The 25,091-nt window shown below is 36.3% G+C and overlaps 1 protein-coding gene across 2 annotated transcripts in view; it reads left to right on the top strand.

The window, feature by feature from the left end:
• The window catches only part of esama (endothelial cell adhesion molecule a), a 132,509-nt gene extending 107,489 nt beyond the window's left edge, over positions 1 to 25,020 (top strand). Inside the window, exons 1-7 of one of the 2 annotated variants that reach the window (XM_030154689.1) lie at positions 7,804 to 7,914; positions 9,333 to 9,484; positions 13,561 to 13,765; positions 13,865 to 14,020; positions 20,571 to 20,693; positions 20,783 to 20,918; positions 24,369 to 24,906. In XM_030154689.1, the coding sequence (XP_030010549.1) occupies positions 7,890 to 7,914; positions 9,333 to 9,484; positions 13,561 to 13,765; positions 13,865 to 14,020; positions 20,571 to 20,693; positions 20,783 to 20,918; positions 24,369 to 24,906 (1,335 nt within the window). In that variant the 5' untranslated portion in view covers positions 7,804 to 7,889. Of the gene's footprint in view, positions 1 to 7,803; positions 7,915 to 9,332; positions 9,485 to 13,560; positions 13,766 to 13,864; positions 14,021 to 20,570; positions 20,694 to 20,782; positions 20,919 to 24,368 lie in introns of those variants that run through there. The other variant, XM_030154688.1, reaches the window with a different exon arrangement.
• Positions 25,021 to 25,091: the final 71 nt, after the last annotated feature.

Genomic DNA, 25,091 nt, shown 5'->3' with positions numbered 1-25,091 from the left:
AACAACAACAAAAAAAAAAAGGTACATTTAAAATCCATGCTTGAATCCATGAGAGTTCTTCCAGATGTTGAATAGAGAGGATCTTCTATCTGTGGCAAAACACTGACATTAGACACATTTTTTCAAGTTTGCTATGTACAGTCGTGGACAAAATTATTAGACCACCCTTGTTTTCTTCAATTTCTTGTTCATTTTAATGCCTGGTACAACTAAAGGTACATTTGTTTGGACAAATATAATGATAACAACAAAAATAGCTCATAAGAGTTTAATTTCAGAGCTGATGTCTATCCATTTTCCATGTTTTCTTGATAATAACCAAAATCACTTCAGTTCATACATCAATATCTATGACATTGTACTGCCAAAAACAGTGCTTTTAGGCATTCCATGTTTTCTTTTCAGTCTGTTTTAGTCACATGATACACACAGGAGTTAGTACTTGATTGCATAACCATTGTTTTTGATGACTTTTGATGGTCTAATAATTTGTTCCGTGACTGTACACATGCAAAGAATCCTCATAAAAGCAGAGCTCTTAATTCAGAGTAATCTGATGATAATTTTAGGTCATTTTTAATATTTGACCGTTGAAATTCTACATATGAAACCCCCTTAAACAAGAAAAACACTGAGAGCTCAGAGGTCATTCCAACATTTTAACTTTTCGGTGATCAGATTGTCTTTCATTGCACTAGTAGGTATGGTTATTATTAAAGAAAACTAAAGAAATGACACAAACTAGAATTGAAGAAACATTTTTGTCAACTGAAATAAATAAAAACTATAATCAAAAGAAAAAACAACCAACTGAAACTGTATTGTGTGCTTACAAAACTAACTAAAACTTGTAAAAATTATGGATAAAATTCTCTTCTTTTTGTCTTCATCAGTGTCGGATTGATATGAAATTGATTTATTTTGCTCAAGCAATTTTAGATGGCAGCACCATGTGGCACTTCAAGGTCCGTCACTTCTCGTCACTTGTCATTTAGAGTGTTATCACACACCGTACCCGAGTCCGTACCGTACTTGGATGTTGCATTCACGAGCACGTACCGCGGCTTGAGTACAAGTGGGTGTCACAGGGCCGAAACAGTAGGTGGTGGTGTGGAAGGAATTCTGTCACTATTCAACAAACGCGGAAGTCAGAAGAAGACAAATCTTTACATCATCAACCAAGCGACTGTTCTGTTCATTTGTCTGCAGTGGTGGCAATACTTGTCTATCTGTTAGCCTGTTTGTAGCAAAGTGAAGAAGCGCGGCCTTCGTTGTCCCTGATATATCACCAAGTGGTTCGGTCGATAAGGCGAGCCCGTGCCCTGTGGATCTGAGGCTTTTTCAGGAGACAACAGGAGTGCCGTGTATGGTCTCGTGGTGATTTGTTCACTTCCGGTCTCGGGCACAGATCGCTTTCACACTGCAACGTACCGTACTGGAGTCCACGCAGTCCGTACCCAGGACTACCTTCTCAGCTGGACTCGGGTACGGAACTCAAGCATGAAACATTTGCATTTACATTGATAAAATTAAGCAGACTTTGGGGTCAAACATACTCGGATACAGACTCGGGTACGCGGTGTGAAAGCACCCTTAGAGTCGTCCTCTGGTCCCCACTCTACCTGACAACATGGAGACTAAAGTTGGCAGATAGCAGCAGAGTCCTGTATGGGATTTATTTGAATACGATGGCGAGGAAGATAAAAAATCTGAAAAAACTAAAGCTAATACTCACAGCAAGAAAGTCCTGGGTTCGATTCCAACACTAGTCAATGGGGGTAGGACCTTTCTGTGTGGAGTTTGCATGTTCTCCCCATGTCTGTGTGGGTTTTCTCCGGGTACTTCCTCCCACCATCCAAACACATTCGCTGACAGGTTAATTGGTTAATCTAAATTGCCCATAGGTGTGAATGTGAGAGTGATTGTTTGTCTCTATATGTCAGCATCTGTAATGAACTGGCGACATGTCCAGGGTGTACCCCGCCTTCGCCCATAAGTAGCTGGGATAAGCTCCAAACGACCCCTGTGACCCTAGTGAGGATAAAGCAGGTTCAGAAAATGAATGAATGAATAAAACTAATACTAAAACTAAACTAAAACTAAGCATTAAAAAAGAAGAAAACTAATAAAAACAAGCAAACCTGCTCTAAAAACAAATTAAAATTAGCTAAATTAGAGAGAAAAAGTCCAAACTTAATAAAACTAAACTATAATAAGAAATCTAAAACTATTATAACCTTGCTAGTAGGTTAATTGGTTAATCGAATTGCCCATAGGTGTGAAATGGTGAAAGTGAGAATAATTGGTTATGTCCAGGTTGTTATTGAAAACTGGAATCAGATCTCAACTAAGGGGCCGTTTACACGGCGTCGGATTCAGTCGACTCCGGGAAGATTTAATCGCGGATTAGCCTTCTGTTAACATGGAAACGGTGCCTAGAGTGCCTGAATCCGGAAACTTTTGATACCAGGGTCCAGGGTGGAATGTTATCGATACGCTCCGCATTTCAGCTCCGTGTTAACGCGAATCGGAGCGTTCTGGGGTAAAATATGACGTCACCGCATGCGCGCGCAGCCAAGAACCGCCAGTTAACCCACTCCAGGCCAGTTGGTGGCAGTAATGCGCCTCCAAGCTGGTTTGCCAGCCTCTATGACACAATAAAGCTGCAGAAAAAGAAGGAACAACCACAACAACAATTGCCGGTTTCAGAACAACATACGTGCTGCTAACTGTGCTCAGCTCGTCTGTCCAGACAAAGAAGTCCTGCGTCTTCGTACGACCACTCGCCATTGTTGTTTGTAAATAGTGTTGTCCGCCTCTTTTTCTTCTTCTTCTTCTTCTCCTCGTTTAAAGGCTGTCTAAACCGGAAATTCTTTGTGCGCAGGCGTGTGTTTTACCGCCACTGTTTCACTACAGCTCTACATCGCCAGCTACTGGTCTGGCATGGCCACTACAGCATATTCAGCCGTCCTCGCGGACTCATGTTAACGCAGATCGTTATCATAGCGGCTTCGTCTTAACGCGGAATGATTTTATAACACAAAGGAGAAATCTTTGCGGAGTGTTGCCGTGTAAATGTACCCTAACTTACCTGGTTAAATAACGGTCAAATAAATAAATAAATAAAGTGCATGTTTTACGTTACGTATCCATTCTTTTCTCCAACATTTACTGGCAGCAGCCTCTCAGCGGAGTCTGCGACTGGCTTAGCGCGTCATTAGATCCACTCCAACAGAGTGACTCACTGCATTTACGTCTAAGCCTCTTTCTATCATCTCTGCATGTCCACTGATCCAGCCATCCAACCATCAATCCATCAGCCGACAGGAGCTCTGGATCCAACGGCGGCTGCAAATCATCTTACTATTGCAACAATGAACCTCTTCTTCTCCTTGTTTACAGACGGCTGTCCTTCCTCTTTCCTCGTTTTCCCTCTTTACTGTTTACGTGTTGGACTCTTGTCACATTTCATGACTCCAGTCTTTATTAGAAACATATTGTATGGCCCACACATTCTCATCACTGTCACTTATCTGCTGCATTTTCTCCACACTGACAGAGAAATGGATACCTACACCTACACTCTGCATGGATCTCTTTACATGGCGCGTTATTACTTTTCTAAATATCACCTGGAGAAAGGGTAAGAGGTGTGCGTAAGTCATTTTGCAAATATTAAACCTGCCGTCTTATACCGCCTACGTTTACGGTCGATCTCTGGAAAATATGACATTCCACCAAATGATGGACTTCCACATTTAATCCCTTATTTTTAATGAAAATTTGCCTTTTATTTTCCACCAAGTGCCATTTATTTTATTTAAGTTATTAAGTTTATTCATTCATGTATTTATTTTATTTTATTTTATTTTTTTATTTGTTTTGAGCAGAAGAAAATAAACAAAACTTTGTGTGTGCAAGGAACTAATAGCAGAGGAAATATATAGATGATCAAGACGATATAGCAATTGCCATGTACACTTGTAATAACAAAATAAATTCAATATATATTGCTTGAAAAGGCTATAAAAGACTCAATCACAGCCTGTTTTAACTGAATTTTGTATCTTCTATCATCTCTCTTGTATTAATTGGCTTTATATTTTTGGATATTTATCTTATAGATGGGAAATTTTTGTCCTTCTTCTAAATCTGAAAGTTCTAAGTTCTAATGACCACACATATGTATCCAATCTGGATATATATGAAGTATGTATAGCAGTAATAACAAAGGTTTCAGGGAAAAAACGGCTTCTATAAATCACTGACTTTATTAATTTTCTGAGATTTTATACCAGGTTTCATTCAACACGTCAGACGTTTCTAATTGTTCGTGCTGCTTCTTGTCATGTAGTCAAAGTTCACACTAAATAGTGACTTTAACCTTTACAACACATTTAGTTCAGATTTTTGTACGTCTTTTAAGGCTGTGCCCATTTTTTTTAGTAATTTCTTGTTGTATGTGAAGAAAAGAGAATGATAAATAAATATGTATGTCCATTTCAACCATGGAAAAACAGCAAAGGTTAAGACAGATTAAGGATTTTGCACAGTGCAGTATATGAGCCTAAATTCTTGCAAATCTCGAGTTAAAATTGTAATTTTTGTGATTATGTGCGTATATGCACAAGCTACAACTGAAATTGTGATTTGATTAATTGTCTAGCTCCAATTTCTGTTAATGGAAAGAAAATCTTCTCAATTCATTTCCTCAGGACCCAGTGTTACTTTAGTGTCAGTTCCCAAATAAATTGTTCTCCTTATTTAACCTTTCGTAATTGATTTCTCACTGTTTATTATAACATTATCATCTGTATTTTGCTTTATTTTTCAGTCCAAATCAGGTATTTCCTTTATTTAATTCATTAATCACATAGGTGTTCATAAAAGCTCAGATTAAAGTTAATTGTTATTATATTAAAAACAAACAAAACTGAAGAAAAGTGACTTTTTCAGTGAAATGTGTTATTAACCCTTTAAAACCTGATGTGTCATCGCTGGCACACCCTGTGCATATGCAGTTTGGATGGCTGTAACTCTTTCACTGTTTGCGTAACTGGAAAAATTCCAATGGTTTCTGAAACCTGAGATGTCGTATTTTAAAGTCTTTATTGGACCATTACAGTAATTTCACTCACACCTGTGGTAGAAGCTGGAGAAGAAGCCATTTTAGCAGAATTATAACATGCAGTAAATTGTAAATGATTTTGAAAGATCTGGGGAAAAAAGTGCTCTGGAAAAAGGAGCAAATTGACTTACTCAGCATATTTTCTAACCTTTTTATCATCAGAATAAGAAAAAAAGTCTAGGCGGACCATTTTAGGCTGAGGGTTTAAAGGGGTCATATTTTGCTAAATCCACTTTTATTAGTCTTTGGTACATTTAGTTGTGTATTTAGGGACTGTAATAGTTGAAAAAGTTTGAATTTGAACCCTCCAGGTGCTGCAAAACTATATCTTTATATTCATTTTGGCAAAAATCGAGTGGATTTCTACAACCTGTTTTAATGTCTGCATAATTTGTTGCGTCTATAACTAGTTATGTCACGACATTTGCATATATAAGGTCAAGACTACAGCGAACATTTGTCTGAGTACGACATAACTGTTTATCACCAGCAGCGGTTGTAAAAACTGATGTCCAAACTTCGAGCCGATTAGCTAAAAAGTTCAGTTGTTGGTTGTATTAACGAACACAAGTGGCTGAACGGGACAGAGCAGCATGGTCAACAACCTGGAGTGGGCGGGGTGTGAAGTGGCTCATTTGCATTTAAAGGGCCAGCGCTCAAAACGACCTTTCTGGTGTCATTACTCAGAAATAGGGTTGAAGATGGACCTGTGGAGTTGAATTAATTAAGAATTCAGACCCAAGCATAGCATTTACAGTTTATGTAGACCACAGGGAAATGTTTTAAAATGCATAATTCCATTTAAAAAAGCAAAATAGGACCCCTTTAAAGGGTTAATTGAACATAAACCAAGTGTGTCCATCCATTGTCGTTGATCCAAGTCCGTGGGTTTTACTACTGAATTAATGTTGTAGAAGATGACGGTGTTTCTACGTTCATTACGGAGCCTCTGAATGTCCAAATGGGTCATGTCTGATGACCATGAAAAGATGACAAACTACATTTTACATGAATTATTCACATGTACTGTTAGGATTAATGGATAAACAGGTATTAATCATTTTAAGAACAGTGGATGGTTTTGGTTGCCAGTGGATGTTTGGGTCTTTATGGGTTAAAGTTGCAACTGTTGTGTTTCAGTTTCTCGTTAAATCCTTAAGGTTTAGTTTCACACAGAAAGAGCGGTTGAAATGCAAGACACTCTCAAGCTGCTGTTTCATCGTGACTGTAAATCAGAACTGGTGAACTTCGGGACTCGGCGGCTGCAAAAACGCTGCAAACCCGAGGCAGCAATTTGAATACTGAAGACTTCAATACCCAGAAGTCAAGCACCATGACATGAGTCGACCAAATTTGTTCTCTGTAGAGTCCGGCTGGTGCGGAGGTCATGAAGATTTTCAGCCTCCACTGATGAGTTCAGTCTACTCTGGAAAGAACATTGGCTCACTTTGGAAAACTCTGGACGTTACGCTTACACAGGATTGCATCACTTCCTGTTAATGAAGAGATATTCTTGTTAGTGACAATGTGGCTGTAAAATATGAACTAATAAGTAGTAGTGTCTTGCTTTTTCTTGCTTCACACATGCTTGTACAGTACGCCTGGTGTATGTATGTGTGGAAATCTCTATATATGAGCTCAGTGTGGTGGATGTAAGTGGAGGTTATTAGCTAGATTTCAATCTTATTGCAGTAGAATTTGCATTAACGTTCATGTCAGTCATAGTTATGAACACACAGGAATCCCATTAATTTTTAATTATGCATACACCTGCTATATTTCACTTCTTTTTATTGTAGATTCATGCAGGGTTGGGTTTTGTTGAAAAGAGCCAAGACTGAAAGACAAGGAGATTTTCTTTTCTTTTTTTTTTTTGATACTGGACATGCAAAGGTCTGACATGAGAAAGAACAAGAGGAAACACCAGGGGAGAGGCTAGTGATGGATAGGAAAAAGGATAAAATGGAGCAAAAGTCGACCTGCTGTGAGAGTCACCTTCTGTTCTATTCATCATCATCCAGACTCACTTTGGTTCAGTCAAATATGAGCATTTACACTTGTATTTTAACATAATATAGTTCATATAATTGATGCATCAAATCCTATTTAAGCTCATTCTAAAGTAGATAATTTCCAATCAAGACACACATAAGCATGCTTTCTTCATGTTTTTATGTGTGTGTTGTGGTGTCTTTTAGCTCTTTGCTGCCTCTCACTGGCTGTAAATAGACACTACATCTGTGGTTTGGTTTAAGGGTTTTGTTCTTTTAATTTTCTCCAGTGTTTTCATTCATAGAGATTATATTTTAGCCCTCCTCATCCTCATTGATCTATTATATATGAAAAAAAGGAAAATCATCTTGTCAGCTTGTTTTTTGTTTTTTTTTTGTTTTCTTTATGTTTTTGTCTGAAATGATGCTTTATTTCTATTGTGGCTTTATTTTTTTTAGTCAAATAGCATCTTTTTTTGTCTATGAATATTACAACCACAGTGTGTTTTAAGCCCCACTTGTGATATTCAGCGTCACATGAAGTCCAACTTAATTCCATCAGTGACGTCTTAGTGATGGGATGCACAGATACGCAGCGATTTCCTGATTGTGCGTTGGTGGACTTGCAGGTTGACAGACGGGCTTCTTTTGTTTTTCTGTATTATTCTGGTTTCCAGTAAACTTTTTGCTCAGCTGTTCAGTCGTGTGTTATCTTAGAAGATATGTGTTGTAGAATTATGAAGACTTTGCCTCAGTAACTGCTCACCTGCATGGATATCCTCTATACTTTGGCTGGTATGAACATCTCTTGAATTGTTGATTTAGATTATGTAAAAGATACTGATTACGTCATTACTCTCAGTTCATTTTTCCTCTTTTTATATCTGTCGTTGTACTTGTATATGTTCTGTACATCCCTATGGTTTTACACAATTGCTGTAGTTTTTCCATATATAGTACTTTTAGCTTGCTAGTATATATTCTTATGCCTTAATTATTTATTATTGACTTTTTTTTTTAATCTTAGAGTGTTTTTTACTTTCTCAGACTGTTGTTTTAATTGCAGATTTGCAGACTGAATGTGGTTGCTGCTGTAACTGCTGTAATTTCCTGCAAAGGATCAATAAAGTATCTATCCTATTTTTTCCTCATGCTTTTTTTGCAAGGTGCACATTTAAGATATCCTCCATAGACCCAGGAAAGTAAAAGTTGTGGCTTTATTTTTTTTTTAACATTAAATAATTGTCTTGATTGGAAACAGCATAATGCACCAGGTTTTAGTCCAACAGCCTGAAGGGTCTGATGGACTATTGGTATCAGTTGTCGTCTGTCTGTCCATTGTTTGTCCATAAACAATTTTTCAAGAATCATCTTCTCCAAAACTGTCTGTCAGAATGACTTGATATTTGTTGTGGAACATCTTTGGGATAAGGTCTACCAAGTATGTTCAAAGAATTCGGAAATATTGACTTTGGAATTTTTTTATGAATTTTTAAAATAAAAAAAAAAAAATCCCCATTTGTTTATAATGGGACACATTTCAAAGTTCTATAACTTCAAAACAGTTGAAGATATTGATATAATTACTATTGGCAATAGATCGGAAGTCACTTATGGGCTTTCATTTGGTGCCATGACCTTTGACCTTGAGTGGCCTTGAAAGGTCAAATGAGTGTCAATTAATGTATTTTATTATTATTATTATTATTATTATTATTATTATTATTATTATTATTATTATTATTATTATTATTATTATTATTATAACCTTTATTTAAGCAGGAAAAAAGCTCATTGAGATTAAAAATCTCTTTTTCAAGAGTGTCCTGGCCAAGACAGCAACAGCAGCAGCAGCAGAGGTTACACAAAATGGAATTTACAGCCATACAGCCACACTAAAAACATAAACACAATAAAAGTCAATACTAATAACAAACGTAAACCTGATAAGAACATACAAAAAAAACATTACCATTATTTTAAATACGCCGCTTGGTTGTATTTTTATTTATTTTTATGGAATGTCCTTTGCAGTGGACAGTATTTTTTAGGTAAAACTGGGAAACTCCTGTCTCCTCCAGAGGACAAAAATGCATTGCTGAGTCTCAAGGGGATATGGATCCTCTCAAACGTCATCACCATTTTTCTGCTTAAATTCTGCAAAAATCATCCCTGACATCTTGTTTTTGTCTTCTTCTGTTCCCTCCATACAGGCATAGGGGCTCAGATCCAGATGCCCCTAACCAAAATGGATGTGATCAAGGGTCAGAAGGCGGTGCTGGTTGCCACGTATAGCACAACACCCGGCACCGACCCCAGCACCAACACCATCCTCTGGAACTTTGTCTCCAACAGCACTCAGCTGGTAAGAACATGAAACACAGCAGTCAGTAAATAAATGTTGTTTTCTGTTGACTTCTCAATATGCAAAGTGAGTACACTCCAGCATCCAAGCAGTGAAACCTTCGTCTTTGCCATCTGTGGCTATAAAATATCTGGGATTAGAGTTATGAAGGATGCTTGCCTGTTCTTCTTCTTACACTGTTAATCTGGTAAAGCTCTTCCTTTGTTAACCGGCGGAAATTAATCCAAGACTAAAAAGGCTTAAACCTTTCACATAAGCGTCATATTATTTCTATATGTGTTTGGTCCGTAGTGAATAAGGAGAACTGTTTTTGTGTGCTTTGTAGTCATCTGTGATTACACACATTATCTGGGGACTTGGCCGTGGTTTGGCGTACATATCAACCTGGGTCAGATTATTGGGCTGTACAGATGGACTATCCAAAGAGGATCACAAATGGAAAGAAAACCAGGGGGAAAGAGAAGAGCTGGAAAAGACACAGTCGATTAAAAAGAGTATTTTCCCCAGCCTCTCACTCTAATTTGCTGTAATTTGTAGCCAGAAAGATGAATGAAGAGAACAAACCTTTGCTACCTCAAAGCCAAACTGAGATCCGCTGTCTCCGAGCTTTAAGTGAACATGATGCACAGCCAGAATAGACGGAACACAGCTGAGGTAATGTAAGGTAACAGCTTTGAAGGAATCCATTGGCAGGAGGGAAAGTGGAAATCAACATCTGTCAGCAAAAGTCTTATCTTTACACCTCCTCAGGAAAATATGTATGTTTTTTGACTTTTCTAGATAGTTTTAGACCCATTGTATCCAATTAGGTGCCTCTGTACTGGTCTGTCCACCTTCTGGTTAATCTGATCACTGAATATGTCACTTTAACCCTTTTAAAACCATTTGTATCATATTTGCTACACCAGGTTCGGAGACCTCTATCTGATCAACAAGATCAATACTTCCTTTAAAAACTTGTTGTATATGACCCAACACATGTTTTCTGGACCCTGGTGGATTATCATTCCACTGCAGCAAATAGAAAGGCTTTTATGGGTTTTTTTTTTTTTCCCCTTTTCAATATATAATGTTAAATTATCCAACTCACATTTTGCAGGAAAGTCTTTGGTATTTTTCTAAAAGGTCTGTTAAGATGAACATTAATATTGTTATTCGGGTTAAAAATGAAATCATTGGGAAACTATTGAAATTACGGTGCCATTCAAGGGAAATAAAAAGGCTGTGAAAAGTGTACATAAAAAACAAATTAACTGATAAAACTGGTCAAATTTATTTTTTAATCTAAAGTTAACATTGCTGTGAGCAAAAAGTAGCCAAAAACACCCAATTTATTGAATGAAATACAAAAAAAAATCATTAAAAAAATGATATGGCAATTTTTTTTTGTTTGTTTGGTTTCAGTTAAAAGGTCTAATAAACATTTAAATTCCAAAAATTTAGAATTTTATGGGTAGTTTTTAATGGCTCAGGTTTTACAGGGTTAAATGCACTTAAAAGTATGCATAAATGGCCCAAATCTTACTTTTTTTGCTCATATGTGACTCATATTTGATTTTTTTATGACAATCTGAACACCACAAACCAGATTTTTTTTTTTTTTTTTAATTAGACCCAGGATGCTTTCATATATGATCCTAAATCGGATACATATCTGATGTTTTACAGTGCCAATTCAGCCAATTCCGACTTTTACGTCACTGAAATGCCACAGACGTCATAATTCTGCACTGGAGGAGGCAGAACCTGGCAAGATCCATATTCACTTGTGTAAATGCAGTGTGATGCATGTAACGTCACTTCAGGACTATGGACTCGGATACGACTATGGATACGAATCTGATGGCATTGCGTTTGAATTATAATGTGAACAAATACACAAAAAAATCTGATTTCAGCAAAAAATAAATAAATAATTGGAATTGAGCATTAAGACCTGCAGTGTGAATGTCACCTTTTACTTTTAATGGTGCTTTCGGTCATGATAGACTGAAGACATTCCATCCACTCTATCCTGAAGTCATAATTCTCTATTTGCACTTACGGCAGTTTTTGAAAATAGAATAATAACTCCAACTAGAGAGTCCAAATTGAGATGGTTCTGACATGAGCAGAGGAGGGATAGTGAATATATTGGTAGAAGGATGATGAATGATGAATGATGATGTGGTGAAGGAGGACATGAACGTAGAATATGCAGGAGATGGAGTGAGATGGAGGCAGATGATTTCCTAAAGGGAGCAGCATAAAGTAGGAGTAGTAGTAGTAGAATAATAATAATAACTCAAAATCCAGCTGCTCATGTGTTTACCAGAACTAGAATAAGAGAACACATTACAGCTGTTTTAATATCCCTGTAATGCAGTGGCGGCTGCTCGTCTTTCAGAGAGGGGAAGCTCATTGTCAGCTCTGACCTAGCCAACAGTATGATTGATTTAACTATCTACAAAACGATATTAAACTCAAACAAGAAATGATTAAATTATGTAACTGAAACAAGAAAATGTTGAAATTATGTCAAATTGCAACAAGGAAGTACAATGAGTGTGTTTTATTTACAGAGGAAGAAATGAACGAGTAATTTCATAGTGGTTTCTCTCGATTTCACAGCAGAATGCACGATGGTATTAAACTGAACTCTGTCAAGTGAAGGAGTAGATCTCAAAATAGCTGTCAATCAAATGGGATTTTTAAGTTTTGAGGCAATAAAAAAAAACTGTTCCATGACATCCCACTGAAGTGCATGGACGCCGAGCATCTACGGGCAAATGCAGTGACCATAGATCATATGAGAAAACAGCGCAATGGGAATGTATGAGAAGTGAACAACAATGAGTCCGTTGATTTGTGATAAAGCTGATTCTGAACAAACTCGTCTGTGAGATGAACGTGTTCTAACACATTTGTAGTCAATGAAATGTCAACACAACCGAATGTATTTAACCATTTAATTTTCATAATTTTTGGGGAAGCTGAGCTTCCCTTGCAGTCTTTGAGAAATCGCCTCTGCTACAATGGTTACAAAGTAAAACCACAGGAGCTGAAGTTAGAAGGAAAATCATAAATGCAAAATACACATCTCAGTCCAAACCAAAAGACTGACAATGAATATAATACAGTTGTGGCCAAAAGAATTAGAACGTCAGACAGATCTGAAAATATTGACCTTTTTTGCCTCCAATACCTGATTTCCTCTATGTTTTAGAGCAAAAAAAAGTAAACGTATGCGATAGAAATGTTTACATCTACCAACTGTTCTTTAAAACGATGTAAAAAACATGAACAAACTGAAATTTCTTAAGAAAAGTAAGTGCAATTTTAACAATATTATGTCTCAGTTTATAATTGACACGTAAATTACAACTTACAGATCACAGTCTATCTACAAATACACAAAACATTTAATAACAGGCAGAATATTGGTAAACTTGCAGGTCAGACATTTCAAAATGTTCATATTTGTTCGCATTATTTGCATTTTTGTGAAATGATAGTTTGTTTTAGTGTAAATACAGTAAAATGACATGAAAAGGTTGACATTTACAAAGAGGAAAATTTGGAGTTGTGAGTATTTATAGGTTATTATGATAGTATTTTACTGATCTGACCCACTTGAGATTAAATTGGTCTGTATGTGGAACCTGAACTAAAATGATTAATATCTTCAGTGTAATTTTTGCATTTCACAAACTCATTCCATGGCCCAGACTGGATCCTTTGGTGGGCCGGATTTGGCCCCGGGCTGCATGTTTGACACCTCTGGTCTGGAGTGATATAAATGGCAAAATTTGCAGCATGTAATTCTTAGAGTTCGACTTTATTTGTGGAATATATTAGTGGTTCCTTGTATCTCTGTTGTGCATTTGACCAAATGTCAGGAAAATGTCAAACATTTATTATTTTCTGAGTACAAGGTAAGGATTAATGATCCATTTGACCCAGAATAACCTGTAAAATGCAATCCTGTTACATAAATGCCAGTGCAGCTGTATTCTACTGACTTCTGTGCAGCTGTAGAAAGAAAGGTTACGACAGTCATTTGTTTTATTTCTCCTGACTCGTGTCCTCTTGTCCAGATCATCTCCTACACGAAGGGCTCAATAATCGTGGGCAACTCACCCCAGTTTAAGAATCGTGTTGGTTTCACTGAGCAGAACCCCTTAAACAACATATCCCTGTACATCAACAACACCCAGGAGTCGGACTCTGGACGCTACCTCTGCCAGGTCATCAGTCCCACCAGCCCCGGTTTGACCGCAGAGCTCAGTCTTGACGTCAAGGGTAAAATTCAGCTCCAGAGCAAACGAAAGTTCAGTCAAAGCTCAGGGATTTCACAGCCAGGTAGACACATGAACAATTTATGATGTCCTGTTGTTGCAGTCCCTCCTGCTGTTCCTAAGTGCTCTCAATCTGGGAAACCTGTGGTGAAGGGGAACGTGACCCTGAGCTGCACGTCCGGCACCGGGAAGCCCATTCCCATGTACAAATGGAAGAAAACCAGCCCCACCTCTGAGGTCTTCTTCTCACCCACGCTTGGTGAGTGAAACCACTCTAATACCATACTGTCAGAAATGAGAAGGTTCTGTTTAGGATGGACTACAGATCAAGGTTGTTATCGTTAACGAAAACTAACAGAGTGATGAAAACTAGAATTGTAAAAACATTTTCATTAACTGAAGTAAATAAAAACTATAATTAAAAGAAAAAAACGATAACTAACTGAAACTGTATTGTGTGCTTACAAAACGAACTAAAACATATAAAAATTATGCATAAAATTTCCTTAGTTTTCGTTTTTGTCAAAGTCGGATTGATATGAAATCGATTTATTTCCCTCAAGCAATTTTAGCTGCTGGCACCATATGATATTTAACGGTCCGTCACTTCTCGTTACTTGTCGTTTCCAGTCGTCCTCTGGTCCCCACTCTACCTGGAAACATAGAGACTAAAGTTGGGAGAAAGCAGCAGAGTCCTGTCTGGGATTTATTTGAATTCGACAGCGAAGAAGATAAAAGATATGAAAAAACTAAAACTAAACTGAAACTAAGTATTTAGAAAATAACTAAAACTAATAAAAACTAGTAAACCTGCTCTAAAAACTAATTAAAACTAACTGAATTAGAGAAAAAAAGTCTAAACTAAATAAAACTAAACTATAATGAAAAATCCAAAACTATTATAACCTTGCTACAGATCACAGATTAGAAACACTTGGAACATATTAAACTAAATCACTCAGCCTGATATAATTAATACCACTTTTTCTCAAATAAAAACTGGAGTAAGTTATGAGCCGGATCTGAGGTCAACTAGGGCTGTACGAAAATATCAGTTCTGCAATATATCGCGATATTTCATTTCACAATACTGTATCGATATTAAAAAGAACTGTATTGATGTCATTTTCTTTAGTGTGTAGCTTGTCTTTGTCATGTGATGATAGTAAATTGAAGATCTTTCCTTCTGGGGAAATTTTTCCATGAATTCTTCTCCATTCAGTCAACAGATCATGTGCAGTGATTTTTCTAATCAATAAGTTGCAATCACTGGGAAAAAATGCAAAACATTTCCTGGATTTATTTAATAGCTCTAATTTGACTTTTGACAAAAATAAGTAATTTAAAGACATCAAATTGAGACTGTTAGGAATTTTGATGCATATTTTAACAATTTTCTGAGATTTTACATTTAAAAGATACTGTTCAAGGTATAAATTCTTTTATACTTTTAATTCAGTTCATAGATTTAAAACTAGGGGTGTTAGAAAATATCAGTTCTGCAATATATCATGATATTTCATTTCACAATACTGTGTCGATATTAAAAAGTACTGTGTCGATATTTTTAGGTATTTATTGAAATGCAGATATGGCGGAGGTTCATTTTTGTTTTTTTATTTATATTTTATTTATTATTATTTAACACTGTTTTATTAAATAATGGTTATTTGAATCATCCTAAAAGCACTTTTTACTGTCTGAGAGGCAGATGGTAGTTCCTTTAGAAACTAAGAATTAGAAAAATGTTGTGATATAGCATTAGATCCTGTTCTGATCAAATAAAAATGTGTTTAGTATTTGTACATATTTCTGGTATAATTCAATTCTTCCAGGAATAAATCTTGCTTTTTTAACAGAATCATGATATATCGTGATATATCGTATCGTGATCCTAGTATTGTGATTTCTATCGTATTGCCAGATTCTTGCCAATACACAGCCCTAAGGTTGACATCAACAAATGCGTTTTTTTACCCTTTCTATTTGTTATATGGTATTGTGTGATTTGTTGCACATGTAATATGTTATGTTGTGCATCCTGTTTGTTTGTTTGTTGTACATGTAATCTGTTTTTGTGCTGCCTCATGGCCAGGCCATTATTGAAAACAGAATCAACTAACTTACCTGGTTAAATGAAGAGTAAATAATAGATAGATAAATAAATAAATAAATAAATAAATAAGCCACATCAAATGCAGGAACGGTAGAGAATAATTTGAATAAATTTAAAGTAGCCTCTTAGGCCTGGTTGTTCCCGGTACTGGTGGTAGCCTCACTTCTGTCTGTGTTGCCATGGTAACGCTATACAATGCTTATAGCAGTACGCATGCTCTGCACATCCATGTAACCAGAAGAACATCAGCTAACAGCTCAAAAAAACCAACTGTTGGAAGAAAGAACACAATTAAAACAATCACATAAATGGACAAATATCTAAGCCAAGTCTGAGACCAGCATACAGTCGTGGAAAAAAGTATTAGACCACCCTTATTTTCTTCAGTTTCTTGTTCATTTTCATTTCCGGTACAACTAAAGGTACATTTGTTTGGACAAATATAATGATAACAAAAATAGCTCATAATAGTTTAATTTCAGAGCGGATATCTAGTCATTTTCCATGTTTTCTTGATAATAACCAAAATCACTTCAGTTCTTACATCAGTAGCTATGGCATTGTACTGACAAAAACAGTGCTTTTAGGCATTCCATGTTTTCTTTTCTGTCTATTTCAGTCACATGATACACACAGGAGTTAGTATTTGATTGCATAACCATTGTTTTTGATGACTTTCGATGGTCTAATAATTTTTTCGGTGACACTATGTCATGAACAATTTGATAAAACGATAGACAATAAACAATAGACAGATGTTGCAGCGCTAAGCTAACACTAAGCAGATCCAACAGTACAAGTATTATTTCTCTACCACTAAAACTCACTGAATGAGACAAAGAAGAGCGTAAATAAAGATTGCATTATGAAGGGATGATTAGGAATATGGTCTCCTCTTTGCTGCTTTTGATCATAACTTGGTTTTATACGAGTGAAGCTTCTGCTATCGGCTAATCCATTTTTTTGTGTGACATTGAAATGTTTGGATGATGGAAACAAATGGCTCAGGATTTAACAGGTTTTAAGAACAATGCTCACTACATGTTTATTTTAACACATTCCAAAACAAAAAAATTATTATTTTAACACTTTTTTCTAAATCATTTGCCTGTTGCATTATTGTCTAATGTCACTGCAGGTGTTTGTTTTACTTTTGTCTTTCATAGCAATTTATAGAAACTTCCAAGCACTACAGCATGACAATAATTACACAATAAAAACAGTTGGGCAAAGAAACACTAGAGGGCTTTAATGTTGAAATGTTAAAGGAAGTGTTGCATTTGTAGAGAAGCACAGCGCAACATTGTAGAGCATTTCTAAATGTGGTTTTATACTAATTATGACCATTTTTACTTATTAATCAGAGGAATTTAGAAATAAAGCCCTGACTAATACAAATCTTTTTCACATAAAGGCCTGGTACCTTCTGCATGGGAAATAAATAAAGGCTTGGGCTACTATTTGAGTCTAAAGAGTCTCTGAAATGCATTTTGTTGCCCTATAATTAAAATACAAATGCCATATCCATTAAGTTTCAGAGCAATTACAGCAGAAATCACTTTACCTATTAACCTTTAAGAATGTACAGTATGTACCGAAATACAGTTATTCATATTTGTGTATGTATATATGTATGTGTATGTATGTATATATGTACATATTGTTGGTTTAGACCACAGGTGTCAAACATGCGGCCCGGGGGCCAAATCCGGCCCGCCAAAGCGTCCAATCTGGCCTATAGGATGAATTACACTGAAGATATTAACAATCAATGGTGTCAAAATCATTTTAATTCAGGTTCCACATACAGACACATACAGTCCACTTAAATTTCAAAGGGGTCAGAACCAGTAAAATATTATCATAATAACCTATAAATAATGACAACCCCAAATTTTCTCTTTATTTTTTTGGTGTAAAAAAGCAAAATTACAGGAAAATGTTTACATTACCAAACTATACTTTTACAAAAAAAATGTGAATAACCTGAACAAATATGATCAAACAGAAATGTCTTAATTAAAGTAAATACAATTTTACCAATATTCTGCCTGTTACTAAATCTTTTTTTGCGATTGTAATGCACATGTGTAAATGATAAACTGATAAACCGAGGCAAAATATTATTAAAATTGCACTTTTTTTTCTTAAGACAATTCAAGTTGATCATGTTATTTAGAATTTTTAAGGAAACTTCGTAGATATGAACATTATCATAATGTAATTTTACTTTTTTCACAGTTATTATTTTACTGGTCTGGCCCACTGAGATCAAATTGGGCTTAATGTGGCCGCTGAACTAAAATGAGTTTGACACCCCTGGTTTAGACAAAGGGGTGAGAGCTAATAGGTTATGCTTCTTGTCACTCCTTTTCAAATATGACTTTTTATCTTTTTCTTTTTTTGTGTGTATTATTATTTTATGCTTCCTTGAATTCAATATTTTAATGTGAACCATGAGTCTGGAAAAAAAAACTCCATCCATCCACCCACCCACCCATCCATCCATCCATATTATGTTGTGCAAAGAAGTCAGTTAGTACCAGTCAGGAAGCTTGTATCATTTCCATATTCAAAATTTAAAAAAAAAAAAAAAATTTAAAAATCTCTAAATACTTTATTTTACTACCATCCAACACTGCTGACTGCAATGACTCATGAACATGCACATGTTTCTGGATAATGGAGGAAATTGTTTTCATTACTCCTGGCATTTTAATGTTACTGATAATGCAGCTACCTCGATTTCTAATGCTGTCTGTCATTGTGTTCCTTCAGGAGCTTCTTCGTTCACCAAAGTGAGACTAATAAGATTAAAGCCCTTTGCGTGGGATTTCATGCCATAATAGCTTATTTAATGATTTTTCTTCTGATGGTGTAATCATCAAGATATTCTTTATTAATGTGACTATCACTTTCCAGACTCAGTTTTCACCTTTAACCATATAATTCCATCAGTCAGGTTTGTGAAAGACCATATTTATCAGATAAGTCCATCATAATTTACAATAAAATAAATAATGAAACGACAAAAGCGGTGGAGGCAGTCCTTGGGCATTACTGGTATAATTAGAAATGCTTTTTCTCTCAAAGCCTTTGTTTATTATTTTGAACTTTATATGTTGGAGTTAAGATTCTTAATGATATTATGCAGTTCCCACTTATAGTTAATTATGATATTATGGAGACATATATAGAGAGAGGACTCACCAATATTTAATTAACTTGATTTTTCTATATTTTTCTCCATTTTGATGCAATGAGGTCACAACTTAACTTAATTTAAAAGTCATATACTGAATCTCTTCATTGGTTTATATAACATGGGGGCAGTCTCTATAGACCCTAAGCAATACAATGATAAAAAGTATCATTTCAGTTTTAGAATTTGGACTGCTCTGTGATCTCATAAAGTTAACCTCCTAAGATCCAGCTATGGGTTCTCTGTCGACATTTGTGGACAAGAGTTTCACAGCTTTATACAAAACAAAAAACAAAACAAAAAAATCAATAAAAACTGTCCACCACAAAGGACATTCCATAAAAATGTAAAAAAAAAAAAAAAAAAGCATCTGAAAAATCTGTTGCATCATGATGTTTCCAATATAGGCAATTATTTAATTTTTAAAAAAGGCCAAAATTTGCATATTCCTGGGTCTCGGGAGGGTAAACATTTTCTTAATATAACCATGTTTAAAATTTTTTTTCAAAATGCATTTCAACTTTAACCTAATTTTGAGTAATAAAATCAGTTTTAAAAAAAAGTACTTTTTTCATAATTTATGCAGGAAAGGTTTAAATAATGTTAGAACATGAGAGATAAAAGAGTAAAAACTTGAAGTTACCAGTGTGTAGTGCTAAAAAAAAGGTAAAATAATTTTTAAAAGCTATAATAGTAAACATTAAAAGTAAAAACAAGTGCAATAAAGTCAATACATTTGAAAATGTCAGTGATTTAGTGAGGACATCTTTAAGGAGCGTGTGGATTTTTTTTTTTTTTTTACACAATCTCAAATATTATGAAATATTTCTGGAAAAATCTTTTTTGTTTCAAAAGATATGGCTGCATTAGACAGACACAAAATAATGCTTTTATTTATTTATTTATTTATTTATTTTCTCTTCTTTAAAATTTATTTTAACAAGAAAAAATAACAAAAAATACTTGATAGTTCCAAGCCGTCGTGTCCTGGATGTGTTTCATTATCTGCTTAAACCTCCAGTTTTGACAGAGCATGTGCAGAAGTGAACATGTGGGTTTGGAGAATGGAACAATACTTGGCAGAGTTAATGACTTAAGAGTGAATGTAATGTAATAATATAATATAAATGCATGGGGCATCCAAAACCTTTTTCCACCATTATATGTGCAGATGTTTATGATCATTCTGTCATATCGTGTCTGCACTGTATCCACTTTACCCACCTTATTCAGACATTCACATGCTATTTATGGCACACAGTTGTTATTCTTATTGCTATTATTTACTATATTTTATATTACTTTCTCTTTTTTTACTTTATTTTCTTTGATTTCTTGGGTTGTATAAAAGTGTCACGCAATTCTGCTGCTCACATGTGGCTTTAAAATTCCCCTGAGGGCAAATTTTTGTGAATTGAATTGAATTAGATACACATGGGATAATGTTTCCTCATGTTTGACATCAGTCTTTCATGTTCCATCCTGTTTCAGATGAGAAGACCGGGACTCTGAAGCTGACCAACCTGAGCAGTAACATGTCGGGGAAGTACGTGTGCACGGCCAGTAACTCAGCCGGCTCCGAGAGCTGCTTCATCAACCTGGAGATCGTCTCATGTACGTAGCACACAAACTATTTCAGTCACTAACAAAAGCAACATGTATGAGGACTTCACGTTCTGTTCTGTTTGTTCCACGTCCTGCAGCTACCAATGTGGGGATGATCGTCGGGGCCACAGTGGGCTCCGTGGTCGGCTTCCTCGCCCTCGTCGCCTTCATCTGTCTTTTCTTCGTGTTGAAGAGGCGGCAAGACAATGAAGACGATATGGCCAATGAAATCAAGTGAGTTCACGTCTTCAAGGTGCTTTTGTCACCATGGTTACAGAACAGAAGTTCAGCAAAGTGTCAGCAAATAAGCGTCTTATGTGTTTTATATATATTTATATCTGATGGATATTCACTCTCAGCCCTTTCCTGGAGCTGGAGGTTGATGTGGTGTGACAAAGAACTGAATTAAATTATTACCTTGGATTTGAGTTTCAGAAAATGTTCCTAAGTGCTGTGATAATTATTATAAATTGCTAAATAATTGATTTAATGCTTTATTCTGCAACCTGTGCTCAAGCTAAAGCAAACAAACTCAACTCTGTTCATATAAAACATCTACTGTATTTATTTATTTATTTATTTGAGAGACTGAGCACATTGATGTACATTTACATCTGTATATAGAACTTTATAAATAAGAACACATAAATTTCACATAAATGAACAGTGAACCTCTCAATTTCCACCACATTGCTAGTAATCCACCCGCCATTTTTGTACAATATACATTAGTTTCTACAATAAAACTTTCAGCAATATAGACATGCTATACCTTGTTAGAAAGCTTAGATTCTCCATAATTGAGTTGGTAAATTTATTTTTCCAGTATTCCTGAGCGCCAAAACACAATTAGTGAAATAATCACCTGTATATTGATGAAAGTTAAAGGGCCTAGTGTACAGTTGCAGAAAAAATTATAAGACCATCAAAAGTCATAAAAAAACAATGGTTATGCAATCAAGTACAGTTTGTCATCTTTTCATGGTCATCAGATTTGACCCATTTGGACATTCAGAGGCTCCATAGTCAACATGGAAACACTGTCATCTTCTACAAAATTGAGTTACTAGTAAAACCCATGGAGTTGAATCAATGACAGTGAATGGACACACTTGTTTCCATTCATTTAATGGTATCTTTAATAAATCTGTTTAATACCTGTTGATCCACTAATCGTATCAATACATGTAAACAATTGGTGTAAAATGCAGTTTGTCATCTTTTCATGGTCATCAGATATGACCCATTTGGACTTTCAGAGGCTCCATAGTGAACGTGGAAGCACTGTCATCTTCTACAACATTGATTCACCAGTAAAACCCATGGAGTTGGATTAATGACAGTGAATGGACACGCTGGGTTTATGTTAAATTAGTGATATACAATTGCAGGAAAAATTATTAGACCATCAAAAGTCATCAAAAACAATGGTTATGGAATCAAGTACTAAGTCCTGTGTGTATCATGTGACTAAAAACAGACAGAAAAGAAAACATGGAATGCCTAAAAGCACTGTTTTTGTCAGTACAATGCCATAGTTACTGATGTAAGAACTGAAGTGATTTTGGTTATTATCAAGAAAACCATGGAAAATGGATAGATATCAGCTCTTAAATTAAACTCTAATGAGCTATTTTTGTTGTTATCATTATATTTGTCCAAACAATTGTACCTTTAGTTGTACCAGGCCTTAAAATGAACATGAAATTGAAGGGTAGTCTAATAATATTTTTCTCCACAACTCTTTGTAGTTCAGGTTGTATTTCATCCACATAGTAAAAATGGACATGTTTTGAAACTTTCAGATGAGGTGTTATTGATTCCTTTTGGCCTTGTGGTTCTTCAGTTATAAGCTTTGAAAGTAGCTATGGTAAGTAGGTAAGAATCAACACAAATTAGCTGTGAAGGAACAGGTGATGAATCTGATCTGCCTTGGCAGATGTCTGCACTCTCTAACTGCTTTTCTAGTTTATTTTTTGGTTTTAATTTCCACATATTTCTGATGTTCATTTAAAAACAACTTGAAGCACTATATAGGTTTCAATGAAATATAATGATAAATAGACCATATTTAAAACAAAGTATCCACTCATGTCATTCCTAAAATGTTTGGCCTTGAATGTACATGGACCCCAGAGCAGGAAGAGGAGCAACAATAACCCAAAGAAGGAACAGAATAGGGACAACAACAAACAGCTAAATCAGATATAGAATGGAAAAAGTGGAGGTGGGTTCTGATGAGGGGCAGAGGGGCACTGAGGGAGCAACAAGTGTCCACAGTTTAAATACAGCCCCTGCATGAGCTGAACCAATAGGATGCTCAGAATAGAATCAGCTGATGTGGGCTGGGATTGAGCTCAGCTGCTGTCAATCATCTACTGATTCATGGGCTCAATAGCAAGAGAATATAGTAAGATGAAGGTTAAAGAAAAAGAAAACAGAGTTATTAAAGAGATAGATAGATAGATAGATAGATAGATAGATAGATAGATAGATAGATAGATAGATAGATAGATAGATAGATAGATAGATAGATAGATAGATAGATAGATAGATAGATAGATAGATAGATAGATAGATAGATAGATAGATAGATAGATAGATAGATAGATCGATCGATCGATCGATCGATCGATCGATCGATCGATCGATCGATCGATCTAAGACAATTGTGATGATGATGTTGATGATGTTGATGATGGGGATTATTATTATTATTATTGTTATTATTATTATTATTATTATTATTGTTGTTGTTGTTGTTGTTGTTGTTGTTGTTGTTATTATTATTCAACAAGGAAAAAATGAGTAATTGAGATTTTTTTAAAAACTTTTGCAAGAGTGTCCTGACCATGATAGAAGCACCAGACGTTATGTGTTAGAAAAGAAATTTCAGCCATATGTTCGCACTAAAGAGATGATGGCACTAGAGCACTCAGAATGAGCTCTGTGGACACACAATGTGTTTGGACACAAATGTAAGACGCTCTGGTGTTGTTGTTGTTTTTTTTAACACATAACTTTATTAAGGTTTTGACAAATTACATATATTTTCCGACATAAATTGACAATAATGTGGGGGTCTCCCCTGAACACAAATCCCCAGACCCCCCCCCACAAGACCACCTCTGAATTTTTAAACAGCTGTGAAAGTAAATAACCTCACAAAATACTTATTGACAGACAATATAAGTAACAAGAATAGCACTCGGAGAGCGCAGACCTCCGCCAAGACAGATCTGCCCCCTCAATCACCACCAAAATTTAATCATTTCTTCCTTGTGCCAGTATCAACATTTCCTGAAAATTTCATGAAAATCCATCCATAACTTTTTGAGTTATCTTGCTAACAAACAAACAAACAAACAAACAAACAAACAAACAAACACACGAACACACGAACACACAAAGCAAAGTGATCACAATACCTCCTGGCGGAGGTAATAATGACTTGAATACTTCTCAACATCCATTTTTGTGTATCTGATCTATAATCAAACATCATTTAACAAAAAAAAAAAAAAAAAAAAAGGGTATGGTCTGACTTTGTAAGTTATGATGATGAGATATCAGGTCTTGGTTCCAAGCCCTGCTGTTCTTGGTTTTCATGAATTTGTGCTCAGAAGGTTTCCATGTGTCCATATGTGTCCTGTTCAACCCCTGACCTGATGTTTGTGGTTCCAGGGAGGATGCCCAGGCGCCAAAGCGTGTGTCCTGGGCCAAGAGCGGCATGGGTTCGGACATCATCTCCAAGAACGGCACCCTGTCCTCCATCGCCTCCAGCCCACACCACAAGGAGCCCTCGCACCACCACAACAACCACCACCACCACCTGCAGCAGTACCCCCAGCGCCCCCCTTCGGACACCGCCTCCATCATCACCGCCACGGGCAGCACGGCCGGCTACAGACCGTCCCGGCAGCAGGGCGCCTCCACCCCCACCCACTACAGCTACAACAACAACAGCACCCTGCCCCGCGGACAGCCCTTCTCCTCCGACGCCAGCACCAGCGGGAGCTCCCTCCCCAGGCCGGAGCGCTACACCCAGCTGCCCCAGGCCCAGGCGCCGCCCCAGACCTACAGCCAGCCTCAGGCGCAGCATCAGCCGGTGCCCTCCCCACCGCCGCTGCCCACCTCCGCCCTCACAGCCTCCAACATCACCCGGATGGGAGGGGTTCCCATCATGGTGCCTGCACAGAACCAGGCCGGATCTCTAGTCTAACACCGACACAATAACAGTTTCTTTTATAAAGGGAACATTTAACCTTTTAGCTAATTAAAAACATTTAATCCTGCCACTGACACTCGCTTTTCGCGCTGAGACGCTTTTGGCAAACAGCAAGACTCTCAGACTGAGTACTTTCTTTAAGTATAATTCAATCTGTTTGTATTCCATATGCACTGTAT

Source organism: Sphaeramia orbicularis, chromosome 14, assembly GCF_902148855.1.
Source record: "Sphaeramia orbicularis chromosome 14, fSphaOr1.1, whole genome shotgun sequence".
In the NCBI taxonomy this organism is placed as follows: Eukaryota; Metazoa; Chordata; class Actinopteri; order Kurtiformes; family Apogonidae; genus Sphaeramia; species Sphaeramia orbicularis.
This window is presented reverse-complemented; position numbering and strand designations above follow the sequence as displayed.